The sequence below is a fragment of the Ambystoma mexicanum genome, chromosome 2q (genome assembly GCF_040938575.1).
Source record: "Ambystoma mexicanum isolate Mex_15411 chromosome 2q, UKY_AmexF1_1, whole genome shotgun sequence".
Classification (NCBI taxonomy): Eukaryota; Metazoa; Chordata; class Amphibia; order Caudata; family Ambystomatidae; genus Ambystoma; species Ambystoma mexicanum.
Genome location: NC_090924.1, coordinates 718,120,457 through 718,140,329, shown reverse-complemented (window position 1 = coordinate 718,140,329; position 19,873 = coordinate 718,120,457). Strand labels below are relative to the sequence as shown.

At 45.4% G+C, this 19,873-nt stretch overlaps 1 protein-coding gene across 1 annotated transcript in view; it reads left to right on the top strand.

Annotated features, from left to right (window-relative positions):
- The window catches only part of PAXIP1 (PAX interacting protein 1), a 584,896-nt gene that overhangs the window by 103,093 nt on the left and 461,930 nt on the right, over window positions 1-19,873 (top strand). Inside the window, exon 4 of the mRNA XM_069647937.1 lies at window positions 13,792-13,855. Coding sequence (XP_069504038.1) covers window positions 13,792-13,855 — 64 coding nt within the window. The remainder of the gene's footprint in view (window positions 1-13,791; window positions 13,856-19,873) is intronic.

The window sequence follows — 19,873 nt, the reverse complement described above, 5'->3', positions numbered from 1 at the left end:
TATATATATATATGTGTTTGAGGCTTGAGGAATCTGCTTAGATCACATGCTGTGCATAGGTCAACATCTAGTGGAAGCTGCAGAGTATTACGGTTATTTTTGAAAAGGGACGTCGGCAGGGCGTGCCAGTTGTGGATTCTGAATAGGAGGGCTGGCCATGTCTCTTCAGTTGGTGCTCATGTTTTCAGCAAGATAAACCCTTCTCTGAAGCCTTCGACACTTTCGGAGGAAGGGCTGATAGCTTATGACTAAGACCTTTTGGTATTCCAAGAAGAAGAGCAGAGCAGGGGTGGGACGCATGTTTGTCGCAGAAGGTATACATTAATTAACCAACCACACAAGCTATTTCCCCGAAATAGGCCGCCTGAGGTTAAGGTGTGTGTGCGTGTGTGCAGCTGTGTGTGCAGCTGCAGATATAACTGTTAAGCTACAGGAATCAGTTTGCAAGAAATCCTTTGCACGAACGAAGACGTGAAACAGGGCGTGCAACCAGCTGCCAATGCCTATGCAGATTTTTGTCTTGAGTATGTGCCAACTATTGAATGCAATGTTAACCAAAATGTATATAAGCTGTATGAACTTTGAATGCTTAGCTCACTCCTGCGCAGTTATGAATGTGCAGGGAGTCATGCCCTTTCACGAAAGCCTAAATTGAATAAATGGATGACTTGACTTATTTGGTCTGAGTCTTATTGGTGGGGTCCCTTGTACCAGGTTGGGTAGAGCAGGGGTGTATCCTCAATTTGGCTGACCACGAAGGGACGGTAGCTCATCACTGGGTGAGGCCTTCCAGAGCGAGGCTGGAGGAGTAACGGTATTGGAGTCCCAACGGAAAACCGCACCATTGAATGCGAAAACATGCGTTACCCTTCTCCGGCAGTCCCGCCGGACGACAGCAGGCTGCCGCTCTTCGGATTCGATAGACTTCTGGCGGAGACCCCACAAGAGGTGAGTGCGGGTAGGAGGAACGGTTGGTAAGGCCGTTGGGACAAGATTATCAGTTTTATGGTACGTACTATTGTTGAGGTCTGTTTTGAAGGAAGGAAGAAAGGAAGGAAGGAAGGATGTAAAGGGTACAAGTGAAACAAAAGTCATGGGGAATTTGGATTTCAATCAGGCGAAACACAGCCTATTATGTAGTGCACAACTGAGATGCCTTTCTCTTTATTTTATGCAGATTAATTTGAGATGGTACACAACTCTTATCACACCCCCTTTTTCAAAGGCCCCGGGTCACAATGGACCATGAACCAGCCCGGTTGGTGAAAATACTATATTTATTTATTTTCAAAATTAAAAGAAATCCTACCATATTTATATGGGGCAACAATCACCAATGAGGCGATCATTACAATGAAAATGTAAGCAACACACTTAATTGAGCTTCTCCTAGAACATATACAAAGCACAAGTGAATAGGAGCACTTTTTGAATTACGATAGATAGTACCCAAGTTAAGGATCCCCCTGCAATGTTCCCTCAACCCACAAGTAATTGAATTCTGAGTGGATAGAAAGAAGCAGAAGGTAGTCAGGAATAAGAGGCCCTAAACAGAATTAAAAATGCCTCATACAATAAGAGGGAAAGGCCTAAAATAACTCTCGAATTTTACAAATAATTACTTAATGTGTGGTCAAATTATGATCTACATGTGTTTTATCACAATACCATGTATGTTGTTATCACTGGCAGCACAAGGCAATGGATCAGCAAAAGGTATACAATTAGAAAACAAGTGGAAAGTTTAGAGCATGCTGCAGCCAAATGACTCGTTGAAAAACTTGCAATTTACCTAATTCCCGTTTAGAATGACACCAACGAATTTGAGGAAAAATGGGTGAAATACTTGAATTCTCAATGCGGTTTTTGGGCTTTGGGCTAGGGATAGATATATATCACAGGGACAATATAGAGGTGAACATAGGTCTCTAGCAGGTGAATTGAGAGGGATTTGGAAGGTAGAGGGAGGTTCACTAATGTACCAAAGCCTGCCCCCTCTTTTTTTTTTTAGTTTTTCTTTTTTTTTTTTTTTCTTTTTTTTTAAAATGGGATTTTAGTGGGAATTTCTTAATCTAGTCCTTTGCTGGAGTAGAGTCAGCTATGCTTTGGCCTGGCAGTGAAATCTGATCAGCTTTGTTGTAGCTGTATTCATCTTATTTAAACAAGTCTGTACAAGGCAAAAATCTTAATGAAATTGACATGTGCACAGAAAGCTATGATTTTTCTTTTCAAGCAGTGATTTTTGACATTTTGTAGCAAAATGTAAGCGTTTCCCGTGTAGCTGAAGGAAAGCCTTTGTTCTTCTCAGGTTTGTCTGGCACAGCCTGTCTTTCAGGAATAAGGCTCTTTTCTGATGGAGCACAATGCGAATATGGCTGGGCATGACGGGGTCTTTTTGATAAAGGTAGTGTGATGAAGAACGGGGACAAATAGCATCAGAGCGGCATCATTTTAAAGGTGAAATATTCCCTTTTTCAATGGGAATTTTGGGCTTGCAGCAAAACGGCGCTGCTTCTTCACTCCCCTTCTTTTGTACATGTAAGAACACCCTGGCAAGCTTTTTCAGTGTGCCCCCTTGTTCCATCCTGCCCAATATGTGCTTGGCCAGGTGGTGCAGCCATCTTTTTGTCGTTGCAAAACACAGTTTTGGGTTGACGCAATGGTGCTCACAGGAGCCAGCGCAGCCATTTTGCTAGTTCCACTGAAGTGCAGCTTGGTGATGTGGGGAAGTACTGCTGAGTAGGTAAATGCTACCAACGGGGACTTCCTTGATCCAGTACGTAGATGACATATAAATGATTGCCAATACGGAGTAAGGTTGCAGGGAAGCGACTGTTATGGTACTGTTTCACCTGACAAAACCTAATCACAAAGTGTCTTTAGCAAAAATGCAATATGTACAGCGACGCGCGAAAGCCCAGGAGGGCCGCACCGGGCTTTGGCCCATGCAGTAGAGAGAGTGGGGGAGGTCATTGAAAAAATTCACGTAGGTCGGCAAACACCTGGAGAGTAATCGCTGCCTCCCACGAGATCACGTTGAGGAGAAGTGTCGAGCCTGTAGTCTCTTTGAACCAAAGACGTTGACGGACCGTAAGACAAACGCTGGGCCCACCACGCCATGCAGGCCGATGCCACCATAGACGTGGAGGGGACCTTCAGCGATGGTAGCCAAACCGCCATTTCGGAAGGTCAAAGGGGAGATGCTTGTTGTGCAAGCCCCTTACCCCAACAGACAGGCCAACCCAGGGCCGAGACTCTACACGGTTGTCGACTAAGGGCCCACGCACAATGTCGGTTGTCGACTAAGGGCCCATGCACGACGTTCTAGTGAGAGTCCCACAAGTTCACTGTAGTCTGGGCATTTGTGATCCGATCGCCACATGACAGGCCCTGACTGTCGAAAGACAGCACAGACGTCGGACATAAATCCGCACCCGAACATCGCACATCGGCTGACGAGGTTCTGGCCACTCCACGACCACGGTTCGACGTTCTTTATCGAAATCGGGTAAGGCCTCAGTGCAGGCGAGACTAGCCCACTTAGTGGAAAAACACACCCCGAAAGGGCTTAGAAAGGTGAAAAGAGTCTAAGAAGTGCTATTCCAAGATGCTTCATTTGAGGTCACTCTCCCCATCCAATGCCCAGACTCACAAGGTTCCCCAGGCTTCTCACACTCACAAGGAGGGGGGGAAGGCGGGAGGGGGGGAAAGATTCCTTGCCAGAAAAGGACTCCTACTATAGTAGGCACTGCAACCCCTCAGGATTCCACACTAAGCCCTATGTCCATCCCGAGCTCTGCCCAATGGACATGTGAAGAAATAGATAAGGTAATGAGGAGGATGACTTTTATTGGCTTTTTTTTTTTTTAAAAAGGGCCCAGAAGCTTTCCAAAGCATCCAGAACACCCCATCTAAAACAGCTGCCTCTGGCTCTCAAGCCATTGCAAATGCCTCTGCTAGTCAACCCCCATCTAAAAAGTCTCATCCGGACACCCTGGATATTTCACCACAGGTTCATCCTCCCTACGTAGATCTTTGACGCAGACTATGTTCATGATGCTGATGCTGTAGATAATTATACAGCTCAGGAGGGCACATAATAAAACTATGGTGACCACGAGGAAGAGACAGAGAGGTACACTACAGACTCTCCCGTCAACCAAGATCATCCAGTGGCTGATTCGCCTATTGACAACCAGCCCCTTCTGAATGACATGCTCATTAAGGCGGCTGAACACTTTCAGATCAGAGCACAAGAGACTCAAAAGGACAATGATTTTGTTGAGGATATCCTGGGTGATAAGAAATCCGTTACACAGATTATTCCAATCCTACAATCTGTCCAGAGAAGGATCCCACCTTCTCTGGAAACACCAAATCAAATGCCTGCGGTTAACCCACGCATAGAGAAGCTCTTCCTCTCAGCATCCACGGACCCCCTCTATATCTGGGGACAGTTTAAGCCTGACTCACTTGTGGTCACAACCACAAGAAAGAGATAACGGGTACTCCACAAGCTTCCTCTGTGGCGCCACCTGACAAAGAAAGCAAACGCCTTTACATCATGGGCAGGAAGGTAGCCTCTTCTGCAGCTTTTCAGACTATAACAGCTAACTATACGACTCTCTTAGCTAGCTATAATTGTCATAAATGGGACGAGGTGTACGCACTAGTATCGTCAGCCCCGGAACCATTAAAGGCGCAATTGGCCCAGGTAGCAGCAGAGGGCAGAGCTGGTTTGAGCTGCATCCTGAAGAACAATTTAGACGCCGCTGACAATGTGGCAAGAATAATTGGGAAAGGCACCATTATTAAGCGCCATCGTCAATCTGGCTTTAAGCGGGAGACAAAAGTAACACTGCTAAATATGCCTATCGATCCCAACGTCCTCTTTGGAAGGGCATTCGAGGACGCGCTAAAGTCTGCAACGGATGAATATGATACTCTGAAGTCCTTGGCACAGCTTACAGAGAAACCCTCAGGCCAAGGAGGGAATAGTAATTTTCGTCGCTTCAGAGGCCGAAATTCCCAAACAGTTTCAGGGTATGGTCAAAACCCAGGGTCATCCTGGGGTAACAATCTGGGCCAATCCTCACAGGGTTACCCAAGAGGACAGCGCCAATCTCGTGGCCGGAGGAGGTCCTACACCTCTAGAGGTTGAGCAGCACCTCCAAAACAGTGACATTCTGCTTCATGTGCCCTCCCATGCCTCTCCAGTCAGAGGGTGCATTTCAAACTTCACCCAAGCATGGGAGGGGAGATCACTTCAGACAAATGGGTGATATCCACTGTGGCGGGCGGGTACTGTGTGGAATTAATACAACCACACTGGAACCATCCCCCAGGCCAGAAGAATAACTCGGAGGTAGAACAACGCATCCTTTTCGAGGAAATTGCAACGCTGCGCCTAAAGGACGTCATAGAAGTCATCCCGGCAAACCAGGTAAACAAGGGTATTCATTCAACCTACTTCCATGTGCCAAAGAAAGATCTAACAATGCATCCAGTATTAGACCTACACCCTGCAAACAAATATGTCAAGCCACAAAATTTCTGCATGACTACGCTACAAGAAGTAATTGTTATGCTCACCCGGTCTCTGCGGGGGCGTTGGGGCATGGTTGGAGCCCTCCCTGGACTCGGCTCCCCTGGATCAGCCTTTTTCCCCAGCTGCTGTTGTGTGGCGCTGCCCCTGAGAGAATACAAGAGGCAGTGAGAATGCTGTGGTTGGATTGTGATTCCCCTCGAACCCTTCGTTCCAGAACGAGGTGAGCATGCATTTACCCATATAGTCTCGCCTGTTTTCTTGTAAGGATGAGCTCTCCGCCCTGCTTCTCATCAGCAGGGATGCTGTTGATGGACCTAGTTGCTTCACTGGTCCGTGTGCGTGGCGGCCCAGAACGGCTGTGACTGAACCACTTTGAAGGTAAGTGTTTGTAACAATGATTATTGTCTGTATCCTTTCGCAATGTCTTTTTCCAATGATTATTGTCCGTAACCCCTGTAATGTCTTTTCTCTCCCCAATAGGTGTGAAGATGGCCACATGGAGTCGCAGTGTTGAAGGCGAGTCCTTGTGGTGCCAGAGGGGATTGCAAGGTTCCTACTTAGCAGGTAAGTGGAATTTCAAGGTTGTACACAAGGCTTATGTGTTGCGCGACCAAGCGTAAAATATTTAATGCAGCCTCTAACCTTGTGTGTTCCTTTTCTCTTGCAGGGATGGCCTGGCGGCGTCGGATGTAGAGCAGCTTATTCGAAGACCTGCCGGCGTTCGCTGGATGGATGGATCCGTGAGGATTCTGGGCGAGAAGTCGTCTCCCAGGTAGCTAGACGTCCGGAACAGGTGAGGATGCGGCCCGACTCCGATGACAATGGGAATCGGGTAAGATGCGGTGCACTGCAGGCGATGGGATTGCAAAGACAGGAAGATGCGCGTCCAGCGATGATGTTGCTGGAGTCAGGTAAGCTTCACGTCGAGCGATGATGTTGCTGAAAGCAGGTAAGATGCGCGCTGAAGATGCAGTGTTGGAATCAGGTAAGCAGCGCTTTAAGCGATTGTGTGGCTGGAGTCTGGTAGGTGCGCGCTGAAGATGATGTTCTGGAACCTGATGAGATGCGTGCAGAGATGACGAGCTGGAAACAGGTAAGAGCGCTTCAGGCGGCGGTAAGCGTTACGCTGGAGAAAGCAGACTAACGCAGAGCGCTTGCATGTGGGTTGGGCTGGCTTAAATAGCCTGGCCCCAGCCACTCCCCATTAGCCCTGCCTTGTGGCTCCACCTTGCTCCTCTCAGAGACTTCTGCACGTGCCCTCCAATGATTCTTAATGGCCACGCCGGGCCTGGATGCGCGTGCCCTGGACCCTTTGGATGGTAAAGGTAGTGGCCCTTGACCAGTGGCCATGGCAGTAATCCCTCAGCTAAAGCGGGGGGACTACATGGCAACACTGGATATGAAAGATGCTTATTTTCATATTTCAATGTTCCCAGCACACAGAAAATTCTTGCGATTCAATATAGCAAACCAGCACTACCAATTCAAGGTGCTACCATTGGGCATAACCTCTGCTCAGGGGTATTTACAAAGGTACTGGCGGTGGTGGCAGCGCACCTGCGCAGGCAGTCAAAACTCCAGTGTACCCTTACCTGGACGACTGGCTGATTACAGGGGAAACCCTCCAAATGTGTAGGACGAACATTCAGAGAACGATACATCTTCTCTTTCAATTGGGCTTCTCAATAAACGAGAAAAAATCAAGCCTAGTGCCAAGCACAACCAAACAGTTGCTAGGAGCTGTAATAGACACAAGGGAGGCTTAGTTTTCCCCTCACAGGAAAGAGTCCAAAATGTTATTGTAAATACCACATTATCTGGCCGGTCGCCAGATAAGCGTACGCAAAGCTATGCGATTGCTAGGCATGATGGCATCTTGCATTTACCTGGTGCCGCACGCATGCCTGCGCATGAGCCCCATGCAGGAGTGGTTGGCGAAACAGTGGTCTAAGGCAAGCAGTCAGTGGGAAGATCTAGTGGTCGTTTCGCCAACAATAGTACAAAACCTTTGCTGGCGGACAAGGGAGAATCTTTTAAGGGGCAAACCCTACCACGACCCAGAAGTGCAAGCTATAAAGACGACAGACACCTCGCTTGCTGGGTGGGGAGGCTCATTACCTTCATCACAGCTCAGGGTCTGTGGACTCCTGCCACGGCACAGAACCACTTCAACCTGTTAGAACTGCTGGCAGTATTCAAAGCCCTTCAGGCATTTGAGATACAGCTAACAAATCCTCACACTCAGCACAACAGCGATTTTCTACATCAACAAACAGGGTGGCACACACTCTCCAAATCTGTCCAAACTAGCACAACAGATTTGCAAATGGGCACTCAAACGGAAGATATTCCTATCCTCGCAACACGTTCCAGGGGAACTCAATACGTTAGCAGACTCCCTAAGCAGAGATGCCCTACCAGAGGAACACGAATGGCAACTAGACGCAGAGGTCATAGATCATCTCTTTTCTCAATGGGGTTACCCCACACTAGACTTGTTCGCTACAAGCGAAAACTAGCAATGCCCAGACTTCACGTCCAGGTTCCCGCAACCAGGCTCCATGGGGAACGCCCTTTGGATGAACTTGTCAGGGAGGTTTGCTTACGCTTTTCCTCCCACTCCTCTCATGAACAAGGTTGTGAACAATATTCACAGGGAGGGAACAAGTGACGCTCCTCCTAGTTGCTCCCATGTGGGCGAGACAGCTATGGTATCCACATCTGTGCAAACTGTCGATGTGCGATCCCTTCAAACTCCTGTGCCAGACATACCTACTCACTCAGCACGGTGGGAACAGTGCACCCTCAACCTCAGTCTATGAACTTGGCAGCGTGGCTCCTGAAGTCATAGAGTTCCGACATCCTAACCTGCCACAGAGGTGTGGACATCCTAAAGGAAGAGGAGGAGAGAAGGAGTCAAGGCTACCTCGCCTTTCAAGCGCTAGGCGGATGTCAAAATCTATCTAGAGTCTAGTGGAAGAACATTAGATTACACTAGTGGAACACAGTGTGTTGAGAAACATAACAGTTTTATTCTGATAAAACTACTGACTAAAATCAAAACAGACATATGACAAATTGACACAGTCTAGGGTTGTACATAAATGCGTTACAGAAAAACAATCAATGAAATTTGTATGTGAACATGAAACCAATTCGGGGTATTTCACGATGCAAAATGCTTTTTTAAGATGTTTTTTTGAGTCACAGCTAAGTGCATGACTCATGGTGAGACTAAAGGAAGCAAGAAAACGTAACACTAGGCACTGTTATTTCGACAAGTGGAGGCGATTTGTAGTTTGGCGCCAGTCTAAACAAATAAACCCCATAGAATATGCTCCATCTCACATTCTAACTTGTATGTTCCACTTGCTAGATTCAGGGTTATTCTTCAACTCTATAAAGGTCCACCTGGAGGCTTTATCGGCTTACACCACCTCCCACAAAAAGTATTGTGGTGGAAAGTACCTGTCATTAAAGCATTCATGGAGTGAGTAAAACTACTCCACCCTCCCATTTCTAACCCACAATACAGCATTGTGGTGGAAAGTACCTGTCATTAAAGCATTCATGGAGGGAGTAAAACTACTCCAACCTCCCATTTCCAACCCACCGCCAGGATTGGATCTGAATGTAGTACTCTCTAAGCTCATGGGGGAACCCTTCGAGCCGATGCATAAGTCAAGTCTTAAGCACCTGACCTACAAGATGGCCTTCCTAGTGACTATTGCTTCCATAAGAAGAGTTAGTGAATTACAAGCATTGTCAGTACAAGATCCTTTCTTTATCATACACGAGAACAAACTAATTTTATGCACGCATCCTAGGTTTTCCCCTAAATTCATCTCTAAATTTCACGTAAACCAGTCCATTGAGCTACCAGCCTTCTTCCAGAACCCCACCAGCTCAGCTGACGTTAAACTCCACGCACTAGATGTAAGGAGGGCGGTCCTTTTACTATGTAAACAAGACCAAACCGCTGAGGAAAACAGATCAACTGTTTTGTCTCTGTAGCACCAGGCAGAAAAGGAGACCGTATTTTCAGGAATGCCATCTCCAGATTGATAGTCTGATGTATACAACTGTGCTATTCTTTATCAAACAAGACACTGCCTTTCACGCCAAGAGCTCACTCCACAAGTAGCACAGGAGCCACTCTGGCTTTCATCGCAAATGTCCCCCTAGACAGCATTTGCAAAACAGCAACATGGAGCTCAGTACACACCATCATTCAGCACTACTGCATTGACGCATTCCAAGACAGATACACTGGTGGGACAAGCAGTTCTAAAACATCTGTTTGCTAATGAACCTTCTCACAACCCACCACCTTCGCCTAACACTGCTTGCTAATCTATACACAGCACGTGATCCAAGCAGATTCCACAAGCCTCATAAGAGATACATTACTCACCGAAATCTTATTTCTGATGCTTGTATCTGTTTAGATTCACATGCAACCCACCCTTCCTCCCCTTGGAGAGAAGGTGCATCATGAGCTTGTCTGATACATATCTGCTTGGATAAACCTGTAATCGTGCTACTCTTCATGCTACCTCATGTCGGAAACAAAGAAATCTGAGGGACTTTGACGCGTGAAGGACCATGGGTACAGTTGACATCACACTAGGGATAGTATTACTGGCACGTCCTGTTGACATCCCTTTTCAAATTTTGAAAACAACTGTAATACTCTGCAGATTCCACTAAATGTCGGCCTATGCACAGCATGTAAATCTAAGCAGATACAAGCATCAGAAATACGATTACGGAGGAAATGGATAAAACGGTCTCAGCAGTGAAAAAGTGCCCACAGTTGCAAATGGCAATTAATTCCTTTAGTGACGGACTGTTTGAATAGTAACTAAGGGGGTGTTTTGTTAAAATGTAAGCAAATTGTGATATTTAAAGAATATTTATTCAGCAACAATGGTCAAAACTACTATCTGCATAGTGAAGTAACTCATCAGACTGGCCCACATGGGCCAAAGAACGGGCCCATTTTGACCCAAAAAAACTGCCACTAGCATTTTGCGTTTTTGGTTCGAGCATTGCCCTATATGTCAGTCCAAGCCTGGTGGCTCATCCATAATGGGCAAGAGAGCGTCGACCCAGTGGCCGCCTCACCCATTATGGAGTAGCCGAGGAGCCAGCCCAGTGACTAAGCACTCCCTCAGCTGCTTTCTCCAGCTGAGGGAGTGCTCCTGGGCTTGCTGAACTGTCAAAGGGAAACACTGTTTCCCTTGGACCGTTCAGTTCCCCAGCTGCACATGACTTTGAGCCATGCACGGCTGGGGGTGTTTTGCTTCGCCAGCCTTGCATAGTTCATTGGAAATTATGGTAATTGCATGTCTTTATGTGGGAGGGGGAGCTCCTGCGCCTCTTCGCATATGTGTACTGAGCAGCCTGGAGCAGAGTTTCAGCACCCATGCGCAGGCCTATGCACGCATGTGCAGGAACCAGGAAATTCTTGCTTCCCAATTTCTGTTCATGATACTGGAGTGGAAACTTCAGGACTGGGGCAGAATGTAAGTTTGTTTATTTCCTTTTTATTTTATTGTGTATAGATGCATGTGTTGTGAGTAAGTGTATGGTGATGGGTGCTTGTGTGAATGATAGTGATTGCTGTGTGAATGTGTGTGTATGTTTAGGTCAGTTGAGCTGATTTTGGCAAGTGGGGGGTGGATGGGGGAGGAGGGTTGTACAACAAAGGCATTTTAAAAACCTTTGTTGCACAATCCCCCTACCTACCTGCCAAAATCCGCTCTCCTGAGTGCTTCGCAAAGGTAAAATCGCAGACACAGAGAAGAATTGTAAGCACTCGGTCACACACGTTCCATCCCAGCGTTGCTGTGGGGAAACAGATGGCAATCTTCTTAACGCGCCGGTCGGCGCACCGCTGCAGTAACAGCCTAAATCATCAAGAAAAGGGAAACTGTAGAATTGGAACTAAGAAGGTACGAATTACTCCCAATATCGCCTACATACCGTTTAATCTTGATATATGAATCATGAGACACATGTATTAAGTATACCCCATAATTATTCACAGGGAACCAAGAATACTACCGACTTGTGAGCTGACCCAATAGAACCTTCAGGGTCTAATGCATCTTTTTGTTACGTTTTTAAACTTGTGTGTATTGAAGTCTCAATAATTGTTGGTGATCAGAGTGGGACCCAGCGCTTCATAAGTGACTGGTCCCGATCACGTTTCACTGTCTTTATAATGCGTGAAAAGCTGATGTAGTTTTAAAACTCAATGTCATCTCTTTGTAGAAAAGTCACGATTTAAATAGCGAATGAGGCAAGCCAATTGAAGGGCGACTCGAGAAATCCGATCCGATTAGATGAGAGCCATACATGTGCTCTTTAGCCATTCTAAGGTTAGTAATGGAGTGTTAAATAAATAAAAGTTTAAATATCATTGAAACACATTCCTAATTTTAGTTTAATTTACTCTCTTTAGATAAACTTTAAAAGGGTTTGATATCCTCACCTGAAGGTCATCTAATTGCCCGAAACGCGTAGTGAAAAACAGAAGATGCACATATGAAAATTATCATATCCTGAGCATCAACATAAAATCTAGACAAGATATCGGGATTCATTATAACACTGGAACAATATGAAAAGTGACCAAAATGAGGAAGTACATATTGTGACTTTATTCTATGTTATACCTAACCAACGATTGCTGTCTATGAAATACTTGAATTTGATTGATTAATGTATGTAAACAGAAATGTCTTTAATCATTGTGTGAATGCAATTACAGAAACGCACGTGATCATTGTGAATATCTTTCTACATTGAATTGTGGTGAAAAACGCCCTTTGGTAATTTTATATAAAAAAAAAATACTTTCTTGATTTATGGAATTGTATGATTGACTCTTTGACCAATTGTTGTTGGAAAAAAGTGTGCCCTTGCTATTGCCTCCCGTTGCATACGGGAGACTACCCACATTCACTAGTTTGAGTCTGGTAGCACAGAGTGAGCAAGGTGCACCTGAGAGAATATTTATACGAATGGAATAACAGAATCTGTAGGAGAAAACAGTGAATATTGGAGTGCACCACTACAACCAACCTCCCAGCTGGTTGGGGAGAGCCCAGGGTCTGTGGTGGGGCAGGGAGAGCCCAGTGACGGAGTAGGAGTGGGATGAAGGAGCCCACAGACTGTGATGGGAGCAGGTGGGGGAGCACAGGGTCTATACTGGGAGTAGGGGGCAGTGACGGCACGAAATAGTTGATAATCTCTATCAATAGTTGATAAATAATTGCTTTCTCTCTCCCTCCCTCTCCCCTGCTAAATTCTTCACCTAAACTGCACTGATTCTGCAACTGGGCCACTCTCACCGACCTCGGTCCTGGGCCCAGTCACTCTTCACTTGCACTGCCTCCCTGGCAACCCCTGCACTGCGGGACTGTCTCTGTATCCCTACAGTCCCCCCCCCCCCAGCACTTGTCTGCACTTACCTTGCACTTGCCACCAGCTGGCCCTATTTGTTTATTATTTTATTTCTATTCTACTTATTTGCACTGCACTCCCCCCCCCCCTCCCACTTTTTCCCTTCCCCCTACCCCTGCACTTGCGCGGTATGAATGACACCTGGCCTAGTAGGAGCGTTGTTTGTCTTCCCCTTGTTCCCCCCCCCTCCCTGCCTCGTCGCGCCTTGAAACACTTGTGTATAGGCACGTTACAAATGTCATATCATATCATAACCATTTGGACTTGCTGTCCATTTGGCATTTTTAGGGGGGGCCCGGCCTGACCACATTTTGCCTGGGGGGTGGGGAGGAAGGCCTTTGTGGAGTGACATGAACAAACTGTACTATCATCACTGCCTGGTCTAAAATGTTAAAAATGTATCTGTGAATGTGCAAAGAGATATTCATTACAACATGTCTTTTTTTTTTTACAGTTAAAACAGTTTGACTCATCTATAAAATGCTGACTTTTGTACACCTTAAAAGTATTTTACACTCAACTTTTAAAAATAGGGAGTAACCTACTTCCAAATCAAAATTATTGTAGCACTGCAGCTAGTGTTTGCTGTGATATGTTTGAAAATGTCCTGCTCGTCTATTTTTTGGAAAAATAACACATTCCTATCTTAGACCTTGTTATGTATTTTATTTACTTTTATTGGATCCGCATAGGTGAGCAAACTCTCGTATGCCTGCAATATTTGTGTGTACTTTGTACATTTTAATTTGACCTTAACCAATGTCATCAAGGGAGACTGGTTTCTCGCCAGAATCTGGACAGATCTTTTTTGGGGTCACTGCATGTCTCTCCCAGGTAGGAGTCTATTATTTTTCCTTTCATCCTTTCATCTGTCAACCTAATGTAATGTGTATTGTGCATTTGTGACCACCCCCCCTCCTCCCGCCACCATTTCGTGGAGTGGGCCGAGGTTACGGACCATTCTAGCATGTATCAGTATTTCGATGGCCTTTGTATTCAAACACCATCTGAATTGTGCCTGCCATTTTTAGGCGTGTTGGATGTGCTCCCAAAAGGAGGGGGAAGCAACTGTTATGCCCAAGCTATACTTTCTGGGATATGTCTCTAACTCGTTCCTCTGCTACAAGCTGCAGTTGATAATGAGAAGATGTTTCTTTTTTTCATTCATAACTTTGGAATTAGATGTGTGGCACATTTCTCAATGGATCGTATGCTTCAGGATTTCTTTGTGCATTTCTTTTACAGGTCGTTAATGTACTTTGTCATATTTTCCTCCTCCTGTCTTCTTAAATCATTGGCACAAACTATTAGCTTATTGTGCTTTTATAGAGCGCATCAAATGTCAGGCGGCTTCTCTGCGCTTAAAGGACAACAAAACAATGGGTACGAAGGATAGATGGAAACTAAATCATTTACTAAATTAGTATTTTCTTCCTGAAGGTTGAATGATTGCTGCCTGGTTTGAGTAGTATACAGTTTGTTCCAGCGGTAGGTGGCCTCTATAGTGATTCTTTTGCTAACCACGCTCACTTTGTGAAACATAATAGGCTTTAGAAGTAGGGTACTCTGGGACTGAACAGACCATCCAGGTATGTAGTGAGTTAGCTTCTCCCTAATGCGTCTTGATCCTGAAAAATGGAAACCTTTCTGCATGAGGCACAGGGATTGATAACGAGCCATTTTGCTCTGGCTGCCATTGAAGCGTATAAAGAGCTGCATTAATAGCATCGATGTGTCCTGTTTGAGTTACGATTCGTTCTTCCACACTTGGATGGATAAATGCTGTTTTCTTAGTCTAGGAGTCGGGTGACAGTGCTAGCGTGGCCTTGGTCTTCTAATGCATCTGAAGAAAAGGGAATATTCTTTAAGCAGGCATAAAACATGAAACCTAGTTTTTGCATAATGGCTTATTCAATGCAGTTTTCGAGAGAGCCTCGAATTCATTAGTATTACAAGGTTTTTCAAGTGAATGACAGGGTTTGGATGGAGACAGTTTTTTTTTTTTTTTGCCTCATCTGTGCTTGACCTTAAGATGGAGCCTCCCACTACCATGATTCCTGACTTCGCTGCATTGAATTTAAGTTCAGTGGTTGCTATACATTGGTCCTCTTCAATCATGCAGGTTGTACAGTTTGATCTGCTGGCAGGTAGGGTGGTTTTATCAGCATCTTGTCATCCACATAATTTAAATGGGACCCATCCCAAATGACTGTAGAAGCTTCACGAGGGGCTGTACATGTATGTTAAGTATTAAGGGACAGAACAAAGCCCCTGGGATCCTCTCTGGGTGTTTTTCCAAAGGCTTGATGGAATTACAACAGCCTATGTCAGATTTTCTAACGCTTGTATACAGCACAACGCCAATTCTGATACCCCTGTGTCTTTTAACCCACCAAACATAATTTGATGGTAAACTGTGCAATACAACACTGTAAGATCTACAAAAAGGAAAGCCACGACCCAGCTACCATCAACCAGTTCCCACATCTCATCCAGTATGGTGATTACCTCTGGTTCGATAATGTGGTATAATCGAACACCAGCCTGATTTGGTCGGAGAATATTCTTGGCTTCCATGTGATAGGTTAACTGATTCAGCACCAAGTTCGAATTTAGCCTATAACTGGCCAGGTCATCTGGATCTGCCTGTTGTTTTATCAGAAGTGGGGTGATTATTGCCTGCTTGAGTGTGCCAGCCTGAGGTGGGTCGAACATTTTAAATTTTCCTTGACTTTTCATGCACTGTTATTCAGAAAGTATTGCACTCGCCAAATTAATGTCTCTTGTATTTCACCCTTGACATTTACGCCTTGCTCAGTCACCACTAAGTAGGAAACCTAAATGACAATTTTTTTTTTTTTAAAGCACAATCTATCGTGGACCTTGTTTGATTAGCAGAGAGTGAAGTTGTAACATTAGTGTGTGTTATTGTTATGCTGCATGTTTTCCAAAGAGATCTGCTTTCCTTTATTCCCACCAGAAACGTATCTAGTATTGCCTTCTTCACACTCAGTTCGGCCTGAGGAAAGCACCAATTTCATCAATCGGAGTGTAATTAAATATGCCCTTTTGCGGTTTTGTGATGCTGCTTGAAAATGTCTTAACACTTTTTCCATCCAAAGAAAAGCTACTGGGATACCCATTTTACACTGATTGTTGGAAGCTATTAGTTATGAAATGTGTAGAAGGTTTGTTTTTGAATGTTTTCTGCGTTTCAGGATGACACTCTTAATGTAAATAATAGCTAAATTGTTGCCACTGCCACAACCTTTGAAGCATTCAGGCTTACACCTTTTGGAGACCATTAAACCAGGAAAGGTCTGTTGCTTTCTTTCTAAGAGTAAATCAAGGAAGCATCTCCAAATGGGTTAAATCCGATAATGGCCCAAGTTCATTTCATTCCGCAGTCCATAGCCAAGGTTAATATGGGCAGATACCTTCACTGTGGTTAAGGTTGTGTAGGGAGTACTGAAGAAAGCTAAGACACCGGTAAGTGAGTAAGTCACTTTATTGTATGGACCCCCGAAGCAGGCACCGCCTCCGGAGAGGACCTGAAACTAACTGGCTCATGTGGAATGTTGATACCTGAAAGCGGATCAACATTCCACACGCGCCACTCATATGAAATACATTACAACATATCCTCTTCCCTTACATAACCAAATGAAACATAACATTTCACAAATAACATTCGACTGTAACGATGAAATTAATGCATAGCACATAAATTGAACTAAACATTGAGCTTTACCTTTAACATCATAGTGCTCTAAAGTTCAACTAAGCAGAAACATACAACATCACATATGGTGATGGAAATACTGGATTCCAGACGATATTAATACACATAATCCCTAAGTCGTACAGGAGGACCACAACGTCTAGCCAGACGCCCCTGATCAATTTCCAGTTGATCTTCTCTTGGTACATCCTGATGCTCCACATCCTGCCCTACCACCGGATCATGCACACCACTACCTTCTTCTCTGTCCTCACCCACCTGAAACCTTACAGGGTTAAAATCCAACGCATCAGTGTCTTCAGTTTCCATGGAATTATTATCATCTCCCAGAATCACCACCCGTCTCTTGCTCCAGATGGAGCCGTCCTCCAACTGCACATGACCCTTACCACTTTTTGTCACCTTTTTGGCAGGCATAAACGCACTGGCACCTTTCTGAACAAACCGGATTTTTAATGCAAACAGTATTACCCACCACCACTTGTAACGCCTTCATACTCTTCTGGGAAGACCTCACAGCTTCTTGGCGTGCCAAAACATTGCGATGTATATCCTCCAAATCTAACACACATGGACCACCACCACCCAATGCCAAAGACCTAAGAGTGGTGCCTGGCTTTCTTCCCCTCATGAGTTCAAATGGCGACCTCCCTGTGATAACTCAAGGGGTTCTGCGGTAAGCTGCTAAATACTCTTGTCACATCCTCTTGCCAATCATGTCCATTCGCCAAAGCCAACTGTATGGCACCCTTAATGGTACCATTGGCTCTTTCTACAAGGCCATTGGCACACGGATTATACAAGACTGTGCGATGATGCACTATTGCACATTGTCCCAGAAATTCCTTCCTGGCCTTAGAGGTGAACTGCACACCATTGTCGGTGACCAAACTAGCTGGTATCCCCTCCCTGTCAAACACTTTCTTCAAGAAGGCAATAACACAATCCGTGGTCACTCTTTCAAATGCTGCCACCTCAATCCACCTGGATGTGTAATTGACGAGAACCAGTAGGAACCTACACTCCGGCTGCAGGCATTCGAAAGGGCCCAATGTATCCAGAGCCAACTTGGACCAAACCTCCCTAGGGATGTCAACAGAATGCAGACTGGGGATGCACCGCCTTGCTCTTGTCGCTAATAGCACACGCTTGGCATTCCTTCACTGCCGCCTCAACATCCCGGTCCATGGAAGGCCACCAGTACTCCTCCCGCAATCGCCTCTTGGTCAAAGAACGACCCAAGTGTCCCACATGAGCCAATTCCACAATCTTACCCCTAAAACTGACCGGTGGTACTAGTTTGACCCCTCTAGACACACCCCATGGGCCATCAGCTAACTCATGTAACACTTGTGTATAACCCTTTCCTTCAGGTCTATTCTTAACAGCCTCCCAACCCTTGTTGAGACCACCTCGAATCCATTTCAATTCAACATCAGCTTCACTTTATATGTCCCAGACTGACTTATCCACAACAGGCGTAATACAAGCAATCTGACATCCTTGCAACTCTTCATCCTTCCCGACCTCACCCTCATCACAGTCGTGACATTCTGAGGTAGGTAGCCGTGACAGCTACCACATTCTGTTACCCAGGAACATACTGCATAATGAAATTATAATCTTGTAGCTCAACAGACCACCTGGCTATCCTTGGAGACACAGCCACTACACCTCTAGTGGGAAACACCTGGACCAAAGGCTTATGGTCGGTCCTGACCACGTATGGAACGCCCCATAGGAACGTCCTAAAGTGCTTTGATGCCCAAACCACGGCCAAAGCCTCTCTTTCAATCACGGAATATCTACTTTCCACTTCTCTCAAGTCCTGGAGGCAAAAGCTACTGGCTTACGCTCCCCTTAACTCCATTGTTCCAATACTGCTCCCAGCCCTACCTCGCTAGCATCCACAGTGAGCATTGTTTTATGTTTTGGATCAAAAGACGTCAGACATGGAGCGTTTTCTACATCACCCTTCACTATATTGAATTCCTCATCGCACAAATCAGACCATACAAATCTGGCGGATTTCTTCATCAAAGCCCTCATGGCCACAGTCTTCTCAGCATAATTAGGTATGGATTTAACATAATACTCTGCAAGACCTACCAGTTCAACTTTTGGACTAACACCCTCCGCACTAAGAGTATGGCCCAGATACGTTACTTTGTCCACTCCCACCTTACACTTTAACAATTTCACCGTAAGACCTCTTTCTTTCAACACCTTCATGACCTTTCGAACCCTGACATCATGCACCTCCCTACATCCACCCCACACTAAGATGTCATCTTGAAAATAACACACTCCAGGCAAACCACCAAACATTTCTTGCATCAAACGTTGAAATACAGCTGATGCCGATGCAAGTCCAAAGGGCATACGACAAAAGCGATAAGCCCCAAACTGAGTCACAAATGAGGTAAGAGGCCTGGACTCAATGTGTAGGTCAATCTGATGTTATGCCTTAGACCAGAGGTCGCCAAACAGTCGATCGCGGGCGACTAGTAGCTCGCCTGAGCCTTTTCAGTCACCCGCACTGAAGATACCGAAAAATAAACAGTTTCCTAAGTTATATTATTTAATGGTGCGCTTTGCAGTTATTTTCCGTGTTCAGGATCCGAACCCTGGTCGTCCCAATTGCGGGCAGAGAGCTTGGCTGCTGTGCCACTTGGAGCTGCTTGTAAATCCACTGACAGATGTCAGTATCACGTTCTGCTTCTGCAGGCCGCCTGTAGTACCACAGTTGGCCTTGTGCGCCCCCACGACACTGTCTTGCTTAAGCAAGCTGCTCTCGTTTGCCAGAGATGTTGGAGGGGCTGGGGCAGGATCAGGATCATTGGGACCACATAATGAAAATATCACAGTAGCACTGCCGCTCGCCTGGAAATGTTCAAAATAATATTTATAAAATGGTGCAATTTCCTTCATGTGGCTTCTTTCCAAATTCCACACTGTACATTTCCAATTTAAATCACTTCCATGACACAGGTACACCCACTTTTAGTACATTAAGCGATCCATAGACACGCTGTACATTAGAAGCCTACCAGGATAGCTCAGCAGGTTGACAGACCGATGCTGAGATGTTATATATTCAAAACTACAGG